At 42.4% G+C, this 18,667-nt stretch overlaps 1 protein-coding gene and 1 long non-coding RNA gene across 3 annotated transcripts in view; one reads left to right on the forward strand and one right to left on the reverse strand.

Annotated features, from left to right (window-relative positions):
• LOC137351404 (cytotoxic T-lymphocyte protein 4-like) overlaps positions 1 to 18,435 on the forward strand; it is a 39,960-nt gene extending 21,525 nt beyond the window's left edge. The window contains exons 2-5 of one of the 2 annotated variants that reach the window (XM_068015850.1): positions 4,149 to 4,505; positions 5,187 to 5,231; positions 13,918 to 14,022; positions 17,264 to 18,435. In XM_068015850.1, coding sequence (XP_067871951.1) covers positions 4,149 to 4,505; positions 5,187 to 5,231; positions 13,918 to 14,022; positions 17,264 to 17,412 — 656 coding nt within the window. In that variant the 3' untranslated portion in view covers positions 17,413 to 18,435. The remainder of the gene's footprint in view (positions 1 to 4,148; positions 4,506 to 5,186; positions 5,232 to 13,917; positions 14,023 to 17,263) is intronic. The other variant, XM_068015851.1, reaches the window with a different exon arrangement.
• LOC137351405 (uncharacterized) lies at positions 3,013 to 4,492 on the reverse strand. Its single transcript, XR_010969503.1, has 3 exons — positions 4,309 to 4,492; positions 4,018 to 4,196; positions 3,013 to 3,632 (listed from the first exon to the last, which is right to left on the reverse strand). It is a non-coding gene; the product is annotated as an uncharacterized lncRNA (long non-coding RNA).
• Positions 18,436 to 18,667: the final 232 nt, after the last annotated feature.

The raw sequence follows: 18,667 nt of genomic DNA on the forward strand, positions 1-18,667 counted from the left end.
AAGGTGGGAAGGTGGCGGGGTCCCTATGTGCTACCATCTCGCCCAATTAAATGTCTTCCTACCACCAAACTTGCCACAGGGGACAGCATAAAATACCACCCACTGTGTGTGAAGTAGTTTGAGACATTTCCGAGAGATGCAATCAAACGCTAAATTGACTTAAGTGAATTAGTTCTTTTGTAAGTTCATTCATCCATTAAAGGAATACGGTGGCCATGATTTTTCTAACAACTAACCTCTATGTAATATATTTGCATGGATAAGGATTGGTTAGCTAACAGGAATTAGAGAACAGGGATAAACTGGTCATTTTCGGGTTGGCAGGATGTGACTAGTGGAGTACCGCAAAGATCTTGGAGCCTCAACTATTTACAATCTACATCAATGACTTGAATGAAGGGACCGAATGTATGGTTGCTAAAATTGCAGATGACACAAAGATAGAAAGGAAGGTCAGTTGGCAAGAGGATATAAAGAGTCTACAAAGGGATACAGATAGGATAAGTGAGTGGGCAAAAATTTGGCTGATGGAGTATTATGTGGGAAAATCTGAACTTGCTTACTTGGGGAGAACAGAAAAACAGAATATTATTTAATGGAGAGAGAATGCAGAACTCTGTGGTACAGAGGGATCTGGTTGTCCTGGTAAATGAATCACAAAAAGTTTGCATGCAGGTGCAGCAAGTGATTAGGAAGGAAAATGGAATGATGTTATTGTTGCATGGGAATCGAATTTAAAAGTAATGAAGTTTTGCTGCAGCTGTACAGGGCCTTAGTGAGATCCTATCTGGAGTACTGTGATCAGTTTTGGTCTCCTCACTTAAAAAGGGATAAAATTGCATTAGAAGCAGTTCAGAGAAAGTTCACTTGACTGATTCCTGGGATGAAGTAGGTTGAGCAGGATGGGCCTAAACCATTGGAAGTTTAGAAGAATGAGAGATGATCTTACTAAAGCATATAAGATCCTGAGGGGACTTGACAGGGTGGATGCCAGAAGGATGCTTCCACTTATGGGCGAGACTAGAACTAGGGGATACAGTTTAAAAATAAGGGGTCTCCCCTTTAAGATGGAGATGAGGAGAAATTCGTTTCTCTCAGAGGGTCGTTAGTCTGTGGAATTCGCTTCCTCAGAGATCAGTAGAGACTGGGTCAGTGAATATATTCAAGCCTGAGTTAGACATATTCTTGATAGACAAGGGAATCAAATGTTATGGGGTGGGGGGGGTGGGTGGGGGGCAGAAGGGAAAGTGGAATTGAGGCCACATTCAGATCAGCCATGATCTTATCAAATGGCGGAGAAGGCTCGAGGAGCTTCTAATTTATATGCTCGTGTATATGCTCGTATGTTCTGTCAAGGATGAATAGTCTTTTTAAAGAATTAGTTCTTTAATTGGCAAAACTCCAATTGTCAACAATTTAAGTAATGGTTTCTCCTGCTTGGGATTAGAGGGTAGGTTTTACGAATCAGTGCAGACCATCGCATGACAGGAATGCACATTGGGAATTCAGAGCTGAGGGTCCGCTCAACTAATTTATGGCCCGGAGAGATTTTTCATTCACCTCAATGGGTGGGAATTCATATTTGAGCATAGAATGAATGGAAAATCATACAGCCAGAAATTGGGCCTGCTGATCTCAGTGCCTGAATTTCCAGTATGCTCTGTTGTGAATCTCTGCTCTGGAAGTGATGATTCATAGAATTTACTCCTAGAAGCTTTAAAATGAACTGCAAATTGAAGACTGAATAACAATATAGTCATGAGAGGACTTGCATCAAATGCTCTGAGTTACTCTATGTAGGTTTGATGTGTGATCACGGTAACCCTGTAGGATCAGGGCCCTGCAAATTACTTCAAAGGGTGTCTTCGAAACTCGTGAAGGAAATGCCCTAAAAAGTAACTTTAGTTTGAAAGCTGACCACACAAAATGCAGCTCAGTTGCCAAACTGAATGCTGGTAAAAGGCTTTTAACTAAGACAGGTTCTCAGCTAGTTCAAATCATCACCAAGACTTTTGTCCATTGAGTTCCCCAGATAATTTGGACATTAAAAGCTTTTTAGTCAAAGGCCATAAACTAATTAAAGCGATAAAATCTCTAGGTTAATTCTACCAGGAAGGTGTGAGTTTACAAAAAAACTCTTGAGACATGCAAGACTGATAGGGAAGGTTCCAATAATCATAGACACAAATTTTAGAGGGTCTGATTTTAACTCTAAGTAAATGGATGGGTTTTAAAATCTTGCCCTCGTCTTGCTGGAGATAAAGTCATGTTCTAGTGACTCAATGGCAGCCACAGGATTCAGGTTTTATAGGCAGAAGTGGGGCAAAACCATCTGGCACCAGTGTCATCCTGATCGGTTAAGTGACTGTAGGGAGATCGCCCCTGGAAAGTAAGACATAAAAATAGAGGATTCTGCACCCCTCAGTGATAAGCAACTGAAAGTCAGTAGTAGTGAACAGTGGTAGACAGTCTGTAATAATCTGTATCTAGAGAGTAAGCTTGAGAGGCAGAGAATATTGCTGGAGAGAGAAGAGACTGAAGAATATAATGAAAGAATGGGTGGATGGGATGCAAATTATCAAGCTTGTCAGGTTGGCTTAGTTAATAGGATTCTCATCACTGGGTTAGAAAATTGTTGGTTCAAGCCCCGTACCAGCTTTAAGCTCATAATCTAGGTTAACACTCCAGTGCAGTAAAGAGGTCTAGGTTAACACTCCAGTGCAGTAAAGAGGTCTAGGTTAACACTCCAGTGCAGTAAAGAGGTCTAGGTTAACACTCCAGTGCAGTAAAGAAGGGATGCTCCATTGCCAGTGGTTCTGTCTTTTGGATGAGATGATGAAAAGAGATCCTGTCTGTCAGTTCTCATTGTTCAGGAGGATGTTAAAGATCCCATGATATGATTTGAAGGTGAACATGGAGTTGTGCTGGTGTAGGGCTTGAGAGTCCCCGGCGGAGTCTCACTTAGGTTCGGAGCTGTACTCTAGATGTAACAGGAATGAGTAGCTCAACACCAAATAATGTGTTGAAACAGTAATTTTATTAAGCAATTATTAAACAATTATTAATGATAAAAAAGAGGAAAGAAAGATAATTTTATTAAAAAGAAAGGAAAAGAGTATAGAAAGACAAAAAAAACTTATAATGCAACTGCTATAACACCAAATTAGTCTGTTCACAACAGCTCCCTAAAATGGTACCTTCCCCCTTGGTACATACATTACCAAGTCACCGGACAACCTTGCATGGGGGTGGACTCTCCAGTCAGTTACTCCATTGGTGTCCCTTCCTCCGTAGCCTTCAGTGGATGACTAGTCCACTCCGGCTGCAGTCCCGAACATTGGATGCAGTGCCCCTTTAAGTCCAATTTCTGGCTCCATTCCTGATTTCCGAGGTTTCCATTCAGACTTTCTCAAAACAAACGTCCGGCAACCATGAGTCCTTATCAAATTCTTCTCACAGGCACTACGTGGCCGTTCAGGCTGTTGACAGGTACTTTGATGGTGTCTCTCACCTGTCATTATTAAAAAACTCCATCGTCTGATACCACCCCAAAATGAACCACCCCATGTGCAAGGTTATCCATTGTCCTGGCTTGTAGTTCAAGGGTCATTGAATACCATACGAAATGATTTCTGTTTAAATAATGGGAGACAACTGTTATTTTTAAGAAGAAAAAAGACAGTAGTTCAGACAAAACAACAGCAGTGCATGGCCTGACCAGCATGAAAGCAAAAGGAAAAAGTTCTAAGGAAAAAACAAGTTAATACTATTGATTGCCATTAATTACATAATTGATTAATTACTTGATTTAATCTGAGTACAATCACACTTAGTTTTAAATCAATGTCTACAAAGTAACCTTTAAAAATTCACTATAGGTTTAATACAGGTTTGCTTTAAAAGTCAAAAGCAAAGCAAAAGCAAGGCAGAAGTAAAATGCAAAAACTAGTGGCTGCAGGCCTCAGGCCTACACTGGCAAACATCCTTTCTGCAGCCAATACCATGTAAATTCTTTACCTGATCATTTGTTTGTTTGGAGCATTTCAGTTGCATGAATTATTGGAAAGAATGGGTTTGATATCCTAAAGATTCTTATTGCAAGTCAAAAGAGTGATTTTTAAAATCCATATGCATTTTTTTCCTTACAGCTGGGAATGATGTGATCCTGACAGTTATACAATCTCCAACTGATGTATCTGCAATGGAAGGAGACACAGTAACAATGACTTGTTGGATTAATAACTCAAGTAAGGACCGGAGAATAGAATGGATTAAAATCTTACCAGAGCAAAAGACAATAGTGCTCACCTGCAAAGGGAACACAACCAGGTTTGGCTCGAATTACACCAAAAGGACAAAACATTTCCTCAATGACACAGTTAGCACTCTGTCTATCTCCCACATAAACCTGAACGACACCGGGGTGTACTTGTGTGAAGTATTAATTGAGATTCCTCCACCGGTGTACAGAAAGTCTGGGAATGGGACTAATCTGCAGGTCCAAGGTACGTATTACTGAGTAAATGATTGTGTTTTGGCTGATAAAATTCAACCAAGTTGCATAGATAAGAAAATGATGGGAAAATGATAGGAAAAGACCCACTGGCCCATCTCGCCTATCCCAGAAAGTTGCAATTCTCTGATTCTCAATGCATCATGATACAGACACTCCCTACCCAGCATGGAATTTCCTTGGAGAAAAAACAGAGAATACCCCAGGCCAATTAGGGGGCAAATATCTTGAAAATTCCTCTCCAAGCATTTTCGGTGATTGAAACTAGTCCAGCAGACCGTAGAATCATAACGGCACAGAAGGAGGCCATTCAGCTCCTCCAGTCCATGCTGGCTCTCTCTAGAGCAATCCAATCATTCGCATTCCCCGGCTCTAATCACGTAGTTCTGTATGTGTCTATCCAATTTCCTGATTTATATGTTAGGATACTGACCTCTCGTACAAGGTGATCTCCACCCCAACCAGAAACCGCTCCAACTCTTGCGTTAAGAAAAACAGTGCATTGCCTGTACGAGCCGACAACCTCTTCCACAGGTCCATTATTCTCACTTAGTAGTCCTTGTTCAAAGTACTTCCCTACTGAAAAAAATTTAAATTGGAAAACAGTCTAGTTTGACTGCTCTAAGTTTCATTATTGTAGCAAATTTAATAATACATGTATTTATTATTTCAGTTGTCAGCAAAGAAATTGCAGCATCTTCAAATGACAGTGCAACTGGTAAGTGACATCTTACTGATCACAATTACAAAGCCGTAGCGCTTTTTTAATCCTGTATTTTGATCTCTTCTGGATGCCTTGCAAGTTACAGGCCAAAAGCTTGTTTGCATCATGATGCTACAATTAGCCTCAGTAGGCCTCTTAGCTGTGAAACAGCGTAGTAAATACCAGCACTGGCTTCTGCTCCTGATTGCTACCCAGTGACTCCTGCTAGAAAGTGCATGTGCAAGTGTAAGAGGTTTTGACTCAACTGTGATGTCCACCCCTCACCGTCCTTACAAGGGCAATGCACAGCATACCAAATATATACTGTTTTCATTTTTTGAAGCTAAGATATGGGCAAGGTTTGGGCATTAGGTCTACTTTTACAGGTCTGGTAGTGGTTATTGTACCCAGAGGTCATAAGTTCAATTCCACCATAGCAAGTTGTGAAACTAAATTCAATGGGCTAGATTTTATGCACTCGCCGCTGGGAGTGGCGGAGGGTGAGAAAATGGCGCCCCGCACGTGCAGATTGTGCGCTGCCATGCCACCGCGATCTTCCTCGTGGCAGCCCACAATAATATGCTGGTCGGGCCCACCCCTCCCCCGCCCACACAATCACAATGCTGGCAATGGTGTCAGTTGCCTGTGCCCAGGCGCTGGTGCCATTTTTAAAGCCCTGCCAACTAATTAAAATTTTTAAAGCTATACTTCCCCCATTATACTGATTTAAAGCTGTTGCCCCTTTCCTACCCTCCAATAACAGTAAAATTAATTATTTGCCCTCTCCCCCCAAAAGCACTTATCTTCCACACTTGACCTTCCCCCCCAAAACAGGTCACCCTTTCCCACCATCCCCTATGGTAATGAAGTAAATTTCACCCCGTTCCCCTCCCCCACACTAAAAGTCTTAAGTTCCCCACTTCCCCACCACTGCGGTGCCTGCTTTCCCCAGATGGAAAAATGAAGGCAGTTGCTCAGAAGATTACGCCCGACAGTCAGATTGGTGTCAATTTTATTTAAATGTATGCATTCTGCTAATGTGGATATTTTAACCCAGGTCCCGTCACCCAGCAGCGGGAAGGCTGCCACGGAGCCTCGCTGCCGCCAGGAAGATTGGGCCCAGCCCTCCTGGTGTTGGGTTCCATGGCGGGCCACTGCCAGAACAATCTTCTGGCACTCGCCCCCCCCGCCCTCTACCCGGCACCCCAACTCTGCCATGGAGCCTGACATTGGGATCTTTGTAAGATCCTGGCCAATAAATCTGATAATTTGGCACCAGAAAAAAAGAAAGCCTGAAGGTTTTCATATAACAAAATTAGCCTTAATGTTGACTAATGTCCCTCAGGGAACTGATCCTGGAGGCCAGATATTGTGTTTTTTGGGTGCAGGATTGCGATTCACTGTGATGTTCAGTAACTGAAGGAAGGAAGGTGTGGGACTGTTGGTGAATGGAGAATTGGGCGTTGTGTTCACTGGTATTGCAGTCAGATTAGTCGATCTTGGTCAGCCTGGCCAGGTAGGAATTGTATTAGTTATCTCCTTTCTTCTCCTCATGCTGCTCGCTGTATAGCTGGTGGCAGTCCCCACATGATGGTGAGGATGTGCAGCATGCAACAGATCAGCACAAATATTGACACGTGCTCTGCTGAGAACTGCAGGGCTCCTCCAGAGCAGTCCAGGCAGCAAAAGCATTGTCTGAGCACCCCAATGGTTTTCTCTATCACTTTTCATATGTGGGCAGCATAGCATTCGTTATGTGCATGCAGCCACATATGCATGGGTTGCGTACTGGAGCCATGTCATCAAAGGATAGCCCTTGTTGCTCAGTAAACACCCAAGGTTAGTCATGTTGGCACAAAAGCAGATGGCACAGCAGACTACCCTAGAATGAAGACATCATAACTGCTGTTAGGATACGAGGCATTGACCTGCATGTTATGTTGCATACGATTGCATACTAGCTGGAGATTGAGGGAGTGGAGTCCCTTTCATTTGCAGAACATCTCAGAACAAACGTGCGTTGCCCAGAAAGCGATATGTGTGCAAGTCAATGGCACCCGGCAACATGTAATCCTTGTAAAGATACATGCTCGCTCCACCAGCTTCTCTCTGGCAAGGGAGTATGAAATGTATTCCGCTCTCTTGAAACAGAGAGCTTCAGTGATTTCCCTTATACAACCGGATAACTGGAACATGTTGCAAATATCACCTGCTCCAGCCTGGAAGGAGCCTGTGCATAAAAGTCACCTTCAGAGCCACTGACAATGCCATCCTTACCCTGCTGTAAGGTTGCAGTTGTGACGACAGTAGGTAGCAGATTTCAGTGAGGACGTCCTTACTGAAGCCCAGACGTCTGATACACTGTTCCTTGCTGAGGTACAGGGTGGAGAATCACTCCCTGAACACTGTGGGCATATATGGACTCCTGTTGAGAGCTCTTCTCCACATCCTCCTCCACTCTCTTCCATCAGCTTGTACTACTCTGTGTTGCCTCTGCTCATTGTCCCAGTCATGATATATTCCAAGGGGATTGCCTACAACTGTACCCATGTCTGAGGGCAAATGGTTTGTGCAGAATCCTTGAAGTTAAGACAAAATCTTCAGCACCTGCACAATCAATTCCTGTAGATTTTAGCAACTTTAAGGAACTCTAGAAACCACCAACCAAAACACTTCTACAATCACAGCAGTAGAAATCTATCAGCAACTAACCTAAAAGTAATTGGTGATCTCTTTAAATAGTGCTAGTGGGCGGCTGTCTGCTTCTGAATGTTTGTTCAGCTGCGTATGTTTAAGAATTCCAAAGATTCACAACCCTCTGAATGAAGACATTTCTTCTCAACTCTGTGTTAAATAGCTGATCCATATCCTAAGACTATGGCCCCTACCTCTAAACTCTCCATCCAGAGGAAACTATCTCTCAGCATCTACCCTGTCATGCCTTCCAAGAATTTTATAAATTTCAATGAGACCACCTCTCATTCTTCTGAACTCCAGAGAATATAGGCCCATTACACTGAATAGCAGGGATTTTAACCGGGCAACGAGGGTCTCAACCTCCAGCAAGTGTGCTGCTGAGAACCCTGCATCACCCTTTCTGTGTAAGGCCCGCTGAATCAAGTGCCAATTAGGCACTTAACTGGACAGCGGTGGGCCTTCCACAGGATCAAGGAGGACCCCAGTGACAGAAGTCCCGCCCTCTGTGAGCTGCCGGCCAATCAGAGGCCAGTAGCTCTTTAACTAGGCAGCGCCACGCGGAAGCGGTGGCTGCTGCCAATGGAGCAACTGCCCGAGGCCTCAGAGCGGCGCTGGACCCAGGCTGCAGGTAGGTCAGGGCAGGAGGGGTCTCACGGGGTGGGGGTTGCGAGGGAGGGGTTGTAGGGGGGTCAACAGCAAGGGAAGGGGAGGTGGCATAATGGTAATGTCACTGGACTAGTAATCCAGAAGCCAGGCTAATTCTCTGGGGACATGGGTTCGAATCCCACCATGGCAGATGGTGAAATTTGAATTCAATAAATAAATCTGGAATTCAAAAGCTCGTCGAATGATGACCATGAAACCATTGTCATTTGTTGTATAAGCCCATCTGGTTCACTAATGTCCTTTAGGGAAGGCAATCTGCCATCCTTACCTGGTCTGACCTACATGTGACTCCAGACCCACAGAAATGTGGTTGACTCTTAAAATGTCCTCTGAGTTCAAGGGCAATTATGGATGGGCAATAAATGCTGGCCTAGCCAGTGATGCCCACATCCCACAATCGAATAAGAAAATGGCGCTTTGTCGAATACCTTCTAAAGATCTAAATGTACTGCATCAGCTGGTTCCCTATGTATACCCTGCTAGTTACATCCTCAAAAATAGATTTTCATAAAATTTTATTAATTCTGCCTAATTGTATTGTGATTTTCCAAGTGGCCTGTTACCATGTCCTTAATAATAGATTCTAACAATTTCTCTACTACTGATGTCAGGCTAACTGAGTTAGCCTACTAGTACCAGAATGTGCTGCATTTGAAAGTATCTCTATGCTGCATTCTCATCTGGTGGGAACTGGATTGAGAGACTGTCCATGTTAATTTCATTCCATCTGAGCACCTTGTAAATATTTCAGAGATGCTGTTACAAGCCTGTAATTGACACAGTCAGGGCCAACACTATCTCAGGATTTTATTGGAACTTTAGTTGATCCAGTGCAGTCGTTAGCCCTCAAGCTACTGCACACTCTTATGTATCTTGGGAGAAAGGCCAGAAGCTCTTGTTATTTCATGCAAAGAAAAAGTATTTGCTGATGTTTCCTCTCATTCTTCCAAGTAACTGTGCTGCTAAGTGCAGAACTGTGTTATAGATCAGGAAGGTGCCGATCTTTAGACTCTGAGCTGGGCCTGCGCAGTCTGAAACTCCAACCTGGTGGTCTGTGTTGGTCCAGACTACTTCCAGTGCCTTCATGGGCTCAGACTTCAACCTGGACCTACAAAGATTCAAACTCTAATCTTGGCCAGCATGGCCTTAAACTTAGATCGAGAGTTGCTTTGCCTCAAACCTGACCTTTCACTGTTCCATGATGTATAGAATACTACCGAATATTTTCATATGAGAAACTGGATTGTTGCTATGGAAGGTTATCTGGGTCCTGGTAGCCCTGCAATCTGACATATCACAATAGATAGGGCCACTTTCATTGTGCATATCAGGTAACAGTTACATATTCTAATAATTATTCTCAGATGTTCCTTTATCCAACAAGGACAGAATTATTCACTGTGTAATTGGTCTTTGCCTTAGAATTTAGTCCCAACTCGACAGCTGTGTGTTTTGAAAACCAAGATTGTATCATAACCAACATGGTATGTTATATTCAAAGAATTTTGCTGTATTTAGGACTTATAATTGGTTATGCCCAAACCTTTGCCACATCTAAGAACTTAAAAAATGAATGATGGCAATAGCTTCTTCAGAAGTAATTTTTGAGACATCTCTCCTGATGTGGAGCCTCATTAGACAGGCATGTAGGTCAGAGAAAGGGCGATAACACAAGTCCAGTTCACAGGCTGGCCTACGTAAGTCATCAGGTTGAAGTCTGAAGCCATGCAAGCCCATGTTCGGTACGGTTCCCATGTCAAGAGGGGATCATCACAAATTTACTCTTTTCTTTCTGTGTTTGAAGAGGGACAAGGAAGATTCCAGAATTCTAAAGTTGTGGGGAGGTTATCAAAGCAAATTTGGATTTCATTGAGTAAAAGGAGTGTAAGGTGGAGGGAAGGGAATGTGATTCAGGCCAATACATCAAAAATAGAGGCACAATGTGTATCAGTAAGGGAAGGGGCTCTTGTCAACCAAGACTCCGCTTCAGTAATGCTGCTTTTACACTTCTCAAATGCTTAAACTGCCATGTAACCAGCATAAATGGTGAATATTTCATTCAGCCAGCTGTAGAATAGCAATGACTTAGTCAAAATGCCCAATGCATTATATATCGTGAATCCTGCTTTGCAGATTGAGACATAGAGGATCTCTTAGATAGTGTAATGCGAATGAACATTAAGCCTTTCGAGCTGAGGTGATAACAAATATCCATAATGTGGTAATAGACAGTTGTGGCATATATTATATATATGTTGTTATGACCAGATAAGAAAGAGGTCTAGGGGTTCCATCTCAGCCTTTTCTTGTTGACCGTAACAGGGTTTAATTTTTAAAACACCTTGTTTTAGCTTCCCCTCAGTGAATCCTGTTCACTGCTCTCCAATTACAAGGCTAAGAAATCTACCAGACAGGTTTTCTTAGATTTAACAAAAAGGTGTGGGTTTATTAACCTTAAACTCTAATTTGGTTAAAACTGCTACAAATGTGTGAATATGCGATGCGACCACACTAGCATGCAAACGCGATAAACACACATGCAGATAGAGACAGAAAAGGAAAAGGAATCAAGGGGAAAGGTTTGAGGCAATAGCTGGAGTTCATTTACTGTCTTTTGAGTTTGATGTAATGTCTTTGATTGCAGTTTAATCTTGTTGTCTCATTGGGGCCCAGTGCACTTTCAAACTTGTTTCGGTGGTTTGCTGTCTTGAGGCTTAGTTTCCTTCTGTGGGTCCCTGTCTTTGTGTGAGAGGGAGAGAGAGAGAGACTTTCCTTCTCTGTTGTCTTCAAATTGCAGCCTGACTCAAACTGGTTTGTGAACACAATTCAAAACCAAACCTGGGCTAGCATGTTAGTCATATGAACAGCTTTTTTTTAAACAAACTCTCCTGCATTTTTGTGGATTATCCATCTTAGCAGACACCCTCAGTGCATGGGGGGAATGGAATGCTGGCTTTTTACACATTCAGTGTCTGGTGATCAATTTCCATTTTGGCTAATTGGATCAGGGAGCAGTTCCATTGTCTTCTCCAGGCAACTGTCTCTTAGAATGCAAATGTTTCCAGCCACTGCTGTGATCTCTTTAAACAAGTCATCTTTTCAGTCCAGCAACAGTTTAAAATTAGTGTTTCATATGACAAAATTAATATGTCTCATTCTTTGCAGGTGGGGTTTTCATGATAATGTATGTATATATATATATACCTAAAGCCACCACAATATATATATATTATATAAATATGTATATATGTTGATAGGGTGAGATGAAGTAAGGTGGGAGGAGGCCGGTGTGGAGCATAAGTTGTAGCATAGGATTGAATGGCCTATTTCTGTTGTCAGACATGAACATTGATTTTAAACTATTGTTGGTGAAGAAAGAACCTGCTTTAAAAAACAATTGGAGCCCCTGACTGGAAAGACATTTGCATAGTAAAAGACAGTGTTGGAACAAGGGACCCAGCCCTTGCTTCGACAATACACAGAGGAAGTGGTCAGACCAGTTTGGTCACATGACTAGCTGACTGTTAGAGTTTTTTGAATTTGAACTTCCAACAGGGAATTTAAAATCATAAAGCTGTTTGCTCCTGGACTGGAAAAGACCTCTCCTGGCTAGCTTGCCACAGCCTCTCCTGTCTGCTCTCATCTCACTCTCAGCAGCTTTGGAAACCATTGAAAACACATGAACCCCAAGAGAGAAAAGTCTCCTACAGTGAACAAGGTTTAATTAGAATACTGGAACCAGCAAAAAGCAAGACCACTTACTAAAGGACTACAGTGAGCTTGAAGCACAGTAAACAAGAAACTCTTCTGACATTGCTTCAAACCTCTCCATTTTATTTTTCTTCTGCTCTTTTCTGTCCCTATTTGCATGTGTGTATCGCATATGTATGCTAGCGTGGGCGCGTCGTGTATCCATAGGTGTTAACCATATTAGAGTTTAACTTTAAGGTTTTAATAAATTTCACTTTTCTTCTTTAAACCTAAGAAAGCCTGTTTATACTAATTTCTTTACCTTATAATTGGAAAGTGGAGAACAAGGATTCACCAAAGGGGGAGCACAAAATTAAACCCTGTTACAATAAAACCAGATGAAGACAGTAAAAGACCCCTAGACACCTTTGTCACCTGGTCGTAACACTGTGTTGGAAATTCTATGTAATTCTATATACATAATGGGCTGAATTTTGCAATCATGCAGCCGAAATCGGCGGCAGGCGAAAACAATGGTGGCCCACCCGTGCGAGCCGCACGTCGCGGAGCTGCCGCTATCCTAAGCACGGTGGCTCATTCAAATAGCCGGGGTGGACCACCCTCCCCGATCACATGGAGGGGGCGGCTGTCCATCCTAGGCAATGGCGTCAGCTGCCTGTGCGCAGGCACTGCGCCACTTTTAAAGAGCTTTGAGCCCTACTGTTAATTTTAAATACTTGGAGCTAAAGTGAATGGAAAAAAATTAATACTTTTATTTTGCCCCTCTCAAACTCACCAATAACAATTAAAATAATGGCTTGCCCTCTCCCCACCCCCCAAAACACTTACCTTGTCCACTTGATCTCCACCCTCCCACCACAAAGTGCATAAACGTTAACCTAAAACCCTTCCCACCATCCCCTAGACCAATGATGTAACTTTGACCCCACTAGCCCCCCCTCCCGCACGGAGAAACTTACCTCCTCGTGTTCCGCCTCGTTTCCCCAGACGGGGATCCGAAGGCACTAGAGTGCCAGCCAGTGGCAGGAAAATTGCAGTGGGACAGAAGGCAATGGCATAAGCAATGATATATGCATTCATTACTATTTAGTTAAATATGTAAATGGGGGCCACGTTGCCGAGTGGCCAGGCTGGGCCCTCCTGGCGTTGGGGTGCGTGGTGGCCCTCTCCCGGAGACATTTTCCAGCCCCCCCCCCCCCCACCCCCGCCACAAACCCCGACTTTGGGGGTCTGTAAAATCCAGTCCAGTGTATGTACCCATCCTTTCCATAAGATGGGATGACTTGTCAGGTGCAAGCAGCTCACAGAATCGAATGATTGAATTTATTTGGTGTTGAGGCTCACACATGCTGAATGATAATAGGTGAAGTCCTAGAGGATTGCTTGTGCCTGTGGAACTGTATCCCAGCATGATCCAATGGCTCGAAAAGAGTGGAGAAAATGCGCAAAATAATGTACCAACAATGACGGACAGGTGAAGACTCTCTGGACCATTTAACCTGTCCCACACAACTGTGTTACCTTGTGTATCACATTATACGCACTCTCCACCCCACATGGGACACACAATAACTCCATCGATGAATGACAGCAATGTATGGTGACCTGATTACTTTGTTCTGTTTAGCAGATTCAACAAGATGGATCCTGATTAGCTGTGTATCGTCCATCGCATTGATTGTTACAGTCACCACTTTCTTTTTGGCCAGAAGATTAATTAAATTGAAAAAAGGTAAGGAGGATCTGGGTTATGTTAAAACAGAGATAACCAAAATAAACTGGTAACATCAATGCAAGTGAGATGGATGTACTAGAAAGACTAAAAGGCTCAAAGCAAACAAATCATCAGGGATAGATTTATTTATTCCAGGATCCTGAAAGAAAGTAGGGAGGAGATTTATGAGGTGCTGATAATCGTTACAGGAATGTCACTGGGGCAATGGGGAGATACCAGTAGATTGGAAATAAGCCAATGTGATGTCTATATTGAAAAAGGGCGACAAACTAGATTCAGGCAACTACAAATCCATTAATTTGACCTTCATTCTATGTGACAATAATTGAATCACCTAACAGGAGTGTAGTTGAGGAAACAAAGATTGATACAGCACAGAAGGAGGTCATTTGATCCATCCTGTCTATGCCAGCTCTTTAAAACAGCTATCCAAATAGTCCTACTCCCTGGCTCTTTCTCCATATCCTGCAAAATTTTCCCTTCAATTATTTATCCAATTTCCATTTGAAAGTTATTGAATCTGCTTCCGCCACTCTTTCAGATAGTGCCCTCCGAATCATAACAACTCGCTCATAATTTTTTTTTCTTCATGTCACCTCTGGGTCTTTTGCTAATCACCTTAGTTCTGTATCCTCTGGTAACTGACCTTTCTGCCACTGGAAACAGTTTCTCCTTATTTACTCCACCAAAACCGTTCATGACACCTCTATCAAATCTCCCTTAATTTTCACTGCTCTGAGGAGAACAACCCATTTCTCTAGTCTCTCCAAGTAACTGAAGTCTCTCATTCTTGTTACCATTCTAGTAAATCTCCATTTCACCAGCTCTAAGGCCTTGACATCCTTCCTAAAGTGTGGTACGCAGAAATGGCCACAATACTCCAGCTGGCCCCTAAACAGTGTTTTACAAAGGTTTAGTATAACTTCCTTATTTTTACTCTATGCCTTTATTTTTAAAATCAAGAAGATGTAGCTCTACAATAATACCACAGTAAACAGTAGCCAGCAGGGATTCAGAAGGGGAAGATCATCCCTGGCCAACCTCCTTGATGACTTTGGTGAAGTGATATCACAAGTGGACTGTGGAGAGCCATACTTCGTGGAATACCTCGACTTTCAAAATTAACAACATCTTGCATGAAATCCTATTCTGGACAAACCCTAGGAATGGATAAATAATAGACTGGAGGGTAGAAAACAATGAATAGTCAGGAAAGGAGATATTTTGGGTTGTAGAGGAATGGAGTCCCAGGGCTCTGCTTATTTATATAAACGACCAAGACTCAGAAACGCATTGCAAAGTGGTCAGCTTTTCAGATAATACCAAACTGGAAGCAGAAGTGTGATTGTCAGAAGCAGCTTAAAAATTGGAGTGAGTTGGCTGAAATAATTATGTGGGCAGAACAATGGCAGATGAAATTTAAGAAAGACAAGTGCAAAGTACTGCAGTAGGACAGAAAAATAAGCAACATATACACTCTGTGAACACCGTTGAAATAATGAATGATGAATTGGAAACAGACCTAGGAATCTTGGTAGACTTAATGCTGAACACATCCAAACAATGCAGAGAAGCAATTAAAAAAACAATCAAATGTTAATCTACACAGCTAAAACAATTGATTACCATTCAGAGGCAGTTGGGATCAACCTCTATAGTATTCTGATCAGACTAGTATTGTGCCTGGCTCTGATTGCCAAAACACAAGTGAAACATTCAAGTGCTGGAGGCTGTACAGAGAAGAACCATAAGATTTCCGAGTGTCATGGCTTGGAATTCTGAAGAAGGACTGGAAAGACTTGGGCTTTTCAGACTGGAAAGGAGGCATCTGAGGCACATTATGGAAATTTATAAGATAATAAATATGATGGAATCTCCAGATAAGATACAAAATTGTTGCCCTGTCAGCCTGATCAGGTGGATGAAAAAGATGTCATGGCATTCATTTCTCCTTCCACCAAAACCAGATTATTAGGCCTTTTGCCGTTTGTGGGACCTTACAAATTGGCCACTACATTTCCCTACATAACAACAATAGGGTAGGAAAATACTTTGGGAAATTGCAAGGACATGAAAAGCATTATATCAAAAGCTTAATTTTTAAAATGTCTAATTTTTTCCCAGTTTCATAATGACTTTCTCTCATGATGTGGAAGAGTTTGTTATGGAAGATATTCAGCTTTCTGATGAATTTTCATCAACACCAAAGCAAACCTAATTGATGCTCATTGATCTTAAAAATTCTAACCTACTGTAAAGCCCATTTCTCCAAGGCTGCCATAACTGAAGAGCTTTTCTAATGCATCTCCTAAACTCCTAGACATCATACATGAAGAATCTTTGCATCTGTTAGGCAGTGCTTCTCTTTCTTCTGGTTTCCAACCTGTCTTTCAATTTCATCGGTCTTAATGTAAAGAAAGAAAGACCCGCATTTATATAGCGCCTTTCATGATCACAGGTTGTCAAAATGCTTTACAGCCAATGAAGTACTTTTTGAAGTTTAGTCACTGTTGTAATGTTGGAAACACAGCACGTAGCGAGCTCCCATGAACAGCAATGTGATAATGACCAGATAATCTGTTTTGTGATGTTGATTGAGGGATAAATATTGGCCAGGACACCGGGGATAACTCCCCTGCTCTTCTTTGAAATAGTGCTAGGGGATCCTTTACGTCCATCTGAGAGGGCAGATGGGGCCTTGGTTTAACATCTCATTCAAAAGGCAACACATTTGACAGTGCAGCACTCCCTCAGTAGTGCACTGGAGTGTCAGCCTAGAATTTGTGCTCAAGTCTTTTGAGTGGGAGATAACCCACTCCGAGGTGAGACTGCTAACCACTGAGCCACAGCCAACACTTAAATAACTTCCTTTTGTTCTTCTTCCTCAGCTCCAATGATACTGTCCAACACACTTTTCCTCCTCCCTATGTTTCCAATGTATTGATGAAATTCATCACCTTCTATTCTTACTCATTTTCTTCCAAAACTCCCTCAGTATGTCCTTCCTACAATCTCCAGGCTTTTAAGATCGAAACTTGGTGTCACATAACCATTATTAAACTCATTTTCTCTCTCACTCTTTTGAACCTTGGTGGCATCCTGCATGATAGGTCATAGTCCTTCACAGAGGCTTCAATTGAACAAAGCCAATCTTATACAACTTGTCAGGAAGAAGCTGAATTGTATTTCCTTATGTCAGAACTACAATGATCTGCATCTTTTACTTTTTTTTTTACAGAGGAACCCATGTACGTCAATGTGAAATATAGAAATAAAGCTGGTCAGAACTATTGGTCTACAGAAGCAAAGAAATATACAGTCTCAAGTAGTTGTGGAGATCTGAAGACTGTTGAACTGAAATGTCACAGCGTTGCAGCTTTGAAATGACTAACCTTTGAATGACCAGAGCTGACGTCGTCTGAGATATTCAAGATATTGGAAAACAGTCAGGTTTTGAGTCTGTCCACTGAAGGTGCACTGGCCAATAACTGACCCTGCATTTTTGAACAATGATCTATGGGCGGCACAGTGGCGCAGTGGTTAGCACCGCAGCCTCACAGCTCCAGCGACCCGGGTTCAATTCTGGGTACTACTTGTGTGGAGTTTGCAAGTTCTCCCTGTGTCTGCGTGGGTTTCCTCCGGGTGCTCCGGTTTCCTCCCACATGCCAAAGACTTGCAGGTTGATCGGTAAATTGGCCATTATAAATTGCCCCTAGTGTAGGTAGGTGGTAGGGTAATATAGGGACAGATGGGGATGTGGTAGGAATATGGAATTAGTGTAGGATTAGTATAAATGGGCGGTTGATGGTCGGCACAGACTCGGTGGGCCGAAGGGCCTGTTTCAGTGCTGTATCTCTAAAAAATAAAAAAAATAAAAAAATCTGAAAGATTAAACTATCAATGAACCTTCCTTCTGTGTGGTGGCCCCTACTGACAAAGAGACAATTGGTTCTTCGCATATGGGAATACATTGGGCTGGGTTAAAGTGCAGACCCAAATTGTTGTGGGCTACAACCTCATACAGAACCTAACATGAGGCTTTCTTTTAGGAATACTGCACCTTGGAATGGTTAGACACACATCTGTGGTGACAATACCTCACATGCTGAGCTGCTTGCTGCAAATTTCCATTCCAGGCAAGTGCAATGTGGAAGCAAGCAAGAAAAAGTCCACAGCATTAACGGAAAAACTAGATAGTTTGACTTGAAGTAAGGACTATTTCTATAGTATAAGGATGTAAAGGGTTAATACAGAAGCCAGTGAGAGAGACTCCTCCCACTGTGAGTGATGATGTAACAGTCACATGAGCTAGGTTGGAGAAGAAGAAGCAGCACAGAGGATGCCAGCTTAGGTGGCTTGTGGAGTGTGTATATAGTGTAATGCAAATAAACAGTTCTGAGTTAACCTTTACCTGAGCCTTTCTCTAGAACACCCTGCAATACTACTAATACAACAACACGCAGCAATTTCAGTGACATTTGATCAGCTTTATATAGAATGATGATTCCTCCTTTGAGGCAATCTCTCTGTATTTGTTTCAAAATTTAAAAAACAATTTTCAGGGCACTGGATACAGACATCACACAGAACAAGAACAAATACAAATTACATCGATACATTTCCTTTAGATACATAAATCATA

This window comes from Heterodontus francisci, chromosome 36 (assembly GCF_036365525.1).
Source record: "Heterodontus francisci isolate sHetFra1 chromosome 36, sHetFra1.hap1, whole genome shotgun sequence".
NCBI classification, from domain to species: Eukaryota; Metazoa; Chordata; class Chondrichthyes; order Heterodontiformes; family Heterodontidae; genus Heterodontus; species Heterodontus francisci.